This window comes from Triticum dicoccoides, chromosome 4A, assembly GCF_002162155.2.
Source record: "Triticum dicoccoides isolate Atlit2015 ecotype Zavitan chromosome 4A, WEW_v2.0, whole genome shotgun sequence".
In the NCBI taxonomy this organism is placed as follows: Eukaryota; Viridiplantae; Streptophyta; class Magnoliopsida; order Poales; family Poaceae; genus Triticum; species Triticum dicoccoides.
The window spans coordinates 688,330,896-688,337,262 of NC_041386.1; the positions used below are offsets into that span (position 1 = coordinate 688,330,896).

The 6,367-nt window shown below is 51.2% G+C and overlaps 1 protein-coding gene across 1 annotated transcript; it reads left to right on the plus strand.

The window, feature by feature from the left end:
- The first annotated feature begins 3,513 nt into the window (after positions 1 to 3,513).
- Positions 3,514 to 4,740, plus strand: LOC119289732 (cationic peroxidase SPC4-like). The gene has a single exon (XM_037568975.1). The coding sequence runs from the start codon at positions 3,582 to 3,584 to the stop codon at positions 4,662 to 4,664; it is 1,083 nt and encodes a 360-aa protein (XP_037424872.1). The 5' UTR covers positions 3,514 to 3,581; the 3' UTR covers positions 4,665 to 4,740.
- Positions 4,741 to 6,367: the final 1,627 nt, after the last annotated feature.

Below are 6,367 nucleotides of genomic sequence, written 5' to 3' on the forward strand. Positions count from 1 at the left end.
AAGATATAGGGGGAGATCTCCATGATTCAACTCTTCAAGTCTGCATTGCTTCAAAAGCAAATTCCTCACTATGCACATCTTCAGGGGGAGTTCTTCTATATCTTGCAATCAAATTCCTCAATATCAGTACTTACACTTCATATGTCTATCCCCGTTGAAAACTTAACCTATATTGTCATCAATCACCAAAAAGGGGGAGATTGTAAGTGCATCTAGTGCCCCTTAGTGATTTTGGTGTATTGAATACTTATAGGTTAAGGGACTAATGTGTTTGTGAGTGTAAACAGGTCTATAAGTCTATGAGGAGTTTGATATTTACAGAGAAAGTCGACCCCTAAAAATGAATATCTTCGACTGAAGATTTTGATATTCCTGAAGACTTTCATGAAGACTTTGAAAGTGAAGAAATTGGTGTATCCGTGAAGACTTGATATTCATGCGAGAAATATGAAGCTTGAAGACTTTCGTTTTCATAGTTTTGTTTTTCTCTTTCTTGAGTCATAGGAAACACCGTACTCTTAAAGGGGGTCGAGGAAATACTAAGTAAAAATTTCCATGTGATGCTCAACTCAAAATCCTACACCTACCAAACCCTTCGAGTGAAGCCTTTGGAAATATCATACAGTTCAGTCAATTTCTTCAGTGACAGAGACGATGTTCTTTTGATCGCTGAGGAATTTGTTCTGACTGAGGAGTTAGGGATTCGCCAGTGCGGATTGCCTACACAGTGAGGAACATGATAGCCCTGAGGAATTTGATAGTCAAATTTCCGACCGTTGCTGTGCTGCGCGCCAGCTGTCCCAAAACATCTTATCCACCTAATGGTCATATCAGACAATGGCATTTATGTCTTATCATCTCGGTCTTCTCTCTAGGCTATAAATAGCCGCCCCCTACAACCACTAGCTGGTTGGCTGCTCCGAGAGAAACTGACACTTGTCTTTTGAGAGCAACCCATCCTCCGAGGACTTTGAGCGAAAATCATCGAGTGAGGAAAAACCCAAACCCATACACCTAAAAACCCCAAAGTGATTGAGCATCACTGAAGGGATTGATCCTGCGTGGATCCGACGCTTGTTACCTTTGAAGACTGTGCTTCTTCCAGACGGTTAGGCGTCATGGTCTAGAGCATCCGAGTCTGTGAAGGTTTGGAAGTCGCCTGAAGTCTTACCACGAGTGATTGGACGAGGTCTGCTTGACCTTAGTTCAAGGAGAATACGGTGAGGACTTGGTGTCTTGAGCTGCGTGCTCAGTGACTGGGTGTCTGGGACTGTGTGTCCTCGAGTTGAAATACTCAGCCGCTCCAACCAGACGTACAACTGAGACAACATTTGGAACTGGTCTACCAAATCATTGTCTTCACCAACCTTACTAGTTCTATTTCCTCAACTATTTCATTTCCTCATTACTGTGTTGAGTGATTGTTCATATCTGTGTTTGAAGACTTTGACTGAAGACTTTCTCAATTTTCTCAGTTCAATTTCTTCAGTCTGTTTGTCTTCATCTTGTGTTATCCTGTGTTTACGCTTCCTGTACTCTGTGTTTGTCTTCATTTTATCATGATGACTATGTTTGTATCCTGTTATGCTTACTTCTGAATACTTATTTCGCTGCTAGTAGTTTTTCGCTAAGGAATTTCCTCACCGGCAAATTCCTCAGTGAAGAATTCATAAAAATCGCCTATTCAGCCCCCCTCTAGTCGATATAACGCACTTTCACGGGCTCGCCGCGGCTTATTGCCCAACACTCCTTACTTGCACATGCATTTGGCAGATGGTTGCTCGTGGATGTTATTCATGTAAAGATGTCCAGTAGACAGCTATTATTGCACTTCACATGAAGGCAGTTCATTCAGGATGCGGCTCCCATGATGTGGCGTTAGCCCACTAGGGAAAATATACAATGCACTGGTGCTTGTGGTTCTACACATGAATGCAGTTCATTCATGACGAGGCACCCCTGACGTTCCGTTAGCACACCTGGGGAAATGTGGAAAAAAAACTTGAGCACATTCATACAACATCAATGATTGTTGTCACAACATTTCAAACCAAAATTCAAACTATTGCTCAAGTTACAAAAATGACAAATTTAACACTGAAATAGTATGTAATATAAGTTGGGCATTAGATTTGGCCCATTGCCTCATTGACGTCAAATTTTTCATTTTTAGCAATGCTTCGAATTTTGATTTAAAATTTTGAGAGAACAAACATTGAATGTGCTAAACTTTTTTCCATTTTTTGAAACCTTATAAAATGTGCTAGGAGGTCCGGTTCACCGGTACACCACAAGCACCGGTGCACCGGATACACTCCCTAGCGCACTGATATGTGGACCATGCATCCGTACACGGTACACGCCAGTGGCCGCACATCATGGTGCAGTACGTCAGGGGATCCAGCTCCGTTCATTCATTGCCTTCCTTTAGAGCATGATGTAAATGTCTGCATGTTTGAGATGAGTCTCAATAGTGTCTCAAAATAAGTGTCGCTGATTTAGTAAAACTTCAGTTGGGATATTCTCAGAAAATGTAAATAGTTTCATTACTGGACTATTTTCCGAATTGTCGATCATTTTTTTTCTTCAGACACGTGACGAATATGTTCGGTTGATCAAAAAACACGACTCTACTCCCTCGCATTTTTTTCTTGTGTGATCTCCTGTGATTTGTTTTCATTAGCCAAATCAACCCTCTCTTGAATCTAAACAAGCACCCTGTGATTTGTCTACGATGGCACGCGTGGCCTTTCCCATAACCAACTCCGTCTATAGATTGAGGTGCCGGCCGTGGGTAGCCGTAGCGCATGAGTTTTCACTCAAAATCGGCATGTTTGTCCATGCAAGGTGTGTCAGCGTCTCGGTTGGATTTACTCTATGGCGTGATGACCCTCGTGCGTAGTAAGCAACCGACAGACATGGCGGATTGACGTCTTGGCAATGCCATGTCACCTGTTCCAATCCTTAGACAAGAGGTTGAGCCCAAGGTTTTGGTTACCAGTCGAAATTTCAAGATTTCCCATGGTTACCACGTATTTCCGTGCCCCTCGGTAAATCGTCATACCGAGCAAAAAATACCATTTTTTTGAAATTTTTGAATTTAAACACTCGATTTACAGTAAGGTATGTAGGGTCTAATTAATGCAATGAAAGTTGGTTATGGCATGTTGGTAGCAACCTAGTTCCTGTTTTGAGAGGTCTCTGGTTTGAATATTCGTTCATTTTCTTATTTGAATTCAAAATTCAACTATAAAATTCGCTCGAAATATTCTCGGTATTTGTCGGTATTTCTCGGTAACCATGGTAACCACATTTATCAGCCCCCCTCGGTAAAATTACCTCATTCGGTAACCAAAACCTTGGTTGAGCCTCGACTCTGGAATCTAGCTACCTGGTTTCACTTTATTTAGTTGGAACTACTTGTTGATCCTTGTACGATGAGTTATCAGGTGGTGTGCTACACTTCAATCCTGCCTACAAATTGATGTCCTGATCAGCAGTGTGGACAAAAATCGTAGCACAGCAGAGCAGTCCAGGCAAACGCAGCTGCTGTGACACTCACACACACAGGGAGAGGAGAGATGGCTCGTGCTCCTCCGCTAGCAGCAGTGGTAGTGGCGGTGGCTGTGGTAGTGGCCAGCTCGCTTGGGCATGGGGCTTCTGCGGCCGAGCCTCCGGTGGCACGTGGCCTGTCGTTCGACTTCTACCGGCGGACCTGCCGGCGGGCGGAGTCCATCGTGCGGGGCTTCGTCCAGGACGCCGTTCGCAAGGACATCGGACTCGCCGCGGGCCTCCTCCGCCTCCACTTCCACGACTGCTTCGTGCAGGGCTGCGACGCCTCCGTGCTCCTCGACGGCTCGGCCACGGGGCCGGGAGAGCAGCAGGCGCCGCCCAACCTCACGCTCCGCCCATCTGCCTTCAAGGCCGTCAACGACGTCCGGGACCAGCTGGAGCGCGAGTGCCACGGCGCCGTCGTCTCCTGTGCCGACATCCTCGCGCTCGCCGCCCGCGACTCCGTGGTCGTCTCTGGAGGGCCCGACTACCACGTGCCGCTCGGCCGCCGCGACAGCCGCCGCTTCGCCTCACGGCAGGACGTGCTGTCTGACCTGCCGGCGCCCTCCTCGAACGTGCCGTCGCTGCTCGCCCTGCTCCGGCCCCTCGGCCTCGACGCCACCGACCTCGTCACAATCTCCGGCGGCCACACCATCGGGCAGGCGCACTGCTCCTCCTTCGAGGACCGCCTCTTCCCGCGCCCCGACCCCACCATCAACCCCCCCTTCCTCGCCAGACTGAAGGGGACGTGCCCTGCCAAGGGCACCGACCGCCGCACCGTGCTGGACGTGCGCACGCCCAACGTGTTCGACAACCAGTACTATGTCGACCTGGTGAACCGGGAGGGGCTCTTCGTCTCCGATCAGGACCTCTTCACCAACGACATCACCCGGCCCATCGTCGAGCGTTTTGCGCGGAGCCAGCGAGACTTCTTCGAGCAGTTCGGCGTGTCCATGGGCAAGATGGGCCAGATGAGGGTGCGCACCAGCGACCTGGGAGAGGTCCGACGGAACTGCTCCGCCCGCAACCCCGGCCCCGCCGCCGCCGACGAGCTCCAGTGGCCGTCCCTTGTGCAGACCATCGTCGATGCAGCCGCAGAAAGGCTTGGCTAGCTTGTAAGCATCTTGACAAGTGGACTAGTAGCTGTTGATCATGTCGAAATAATAAAAGTGACCAAACTTGATATCATTTTCAGGGTACCAAATTTTTCTTCATAGAACGGAGAGTGCCTCATTGATATTCCTATGAGATAGCTAGCTTGAAGAAATACGATGAAGAAAATCTGTAGTCTAATTCGTTAAAAATAACCAATACTCAAAAAAGTTTGGTTGCTATGATGATGCTGATAAAGGAAGTATGTAACTGAATGAAGGAACATCAAGAAACACCTGATTGCGAGCAAACCAGTCAAGTTTCGTTGTCGTCTAGAGGGTCCAGCTTTATCATTGTCTAGATGGTAGCACGGGCTATCTTCAGCCAATTTAGATGACGAACTAATAATAAGCTAAGTGTGTAGGCATCGTAGCTTGTTCTTTATCGCCGGATGTGGCACTTTTTACTTCTATATCGCCGGATCTGGCCCTTTTGCCGAAAAAGGCTTTCGTCCCGCTTTATATATAAAGCACAGATCAACCACAGCCCAAGTACAAACACACCCCGCAACAACACACACACACACCCAAGGCGGGATACATAGGCGCTGAGCGCAGCAACACCACCCCTAACACTACAAGAGCAATCGAGGACCTCCACCGTGAACACGCCACCGTGAAGAGATGAAGCCGCATATGACGATCCGTAAGCTCCAAGGCGGCGCCTCCAAGAAGGTTACGACGCTATCGCGCTGCCACCGCCTGACCCGGGGGTCAGAGTTTCCCCTGGAGCGACACGATGACCGGTGAGAGCCGCGACGACGCCTTCAAGAAGGTAACGCGCTACGCCGCCGCCGGTCCGTCCGAGGATAGAACAGGTTTTCACCCCGACAAACACTCACCGCCACCGAACGCCACACCCCTGCCACCATGCCGCCCACACGGCCATGGTCACCGGGCAGCACCAAGCCACGGGCTCTGCCCATGAGCACCGCGCTACCACCACCAAGGCCGCCGCCCTGGTAGCCAAGACCTTGACACCACCGCACCCGAGACCCGTTGCTACCCCAACCAAAGAGACGAGTGGAAAGGTCGCTCCTTTACACACCCCTGGACGGCCCCCGGCGCCGAGACCCAAAGGGCCGGCCCAAAAATGGCCTCCATCACCCGTCCTGCTGCACCGGGTGCAAGACAAGCTCGGTCCTGCTGCCGGGCGCGAGACGAGGTCGGTCCTGCTGCCGGGCGCGAGACGAGCTCGGTCCTGCTGTCGGGCGCGAGACGAACTCGGTCTCGCAGCCACGGGCGCGAGACGAGCAATGGACCGCAACCGGGAGCAGTCCAGCCCTATGACGAGGGTAGAGCCCCGACGACGAGGGGAGGAATCGAAGGTCGAAAAAGGCCGCTCACCGACGGCCGGCGCCGGAGGAGACCAGCCGCCGCTGTGAAACGATCCAGACCACCACCAGGAGCTACCACCACGCCGCGGCAGCCCACATCCACGCCGAGACCCCGAGGAGCAGCCCCGAGCCGCTTTGCAGCGGCTGCGACACGCCGACGGAGACGCAGCCCACCCCTCGGCCATGGACGCCCGGCGCCCCGCCACCACCTAAGCCAGGTCGCAGCCGCCACCCACACGACTGCCGCCGCCACCACCCGGATCTGGACAGGGGCACCCAGATCCGACGCCAGCAAGGCCCCCGCCCCCGGAACCCCAAGAGCCGTCG

Coding starts and splice junctions, on each gene's coding strand:
- LOC119289732 (XM_037568975.1), top strand. CDS start 3,582: ATGGCTCGTGCTCCTCCGCTAGCAGCAGTGGTAGTGGCGGTGGCTGTG.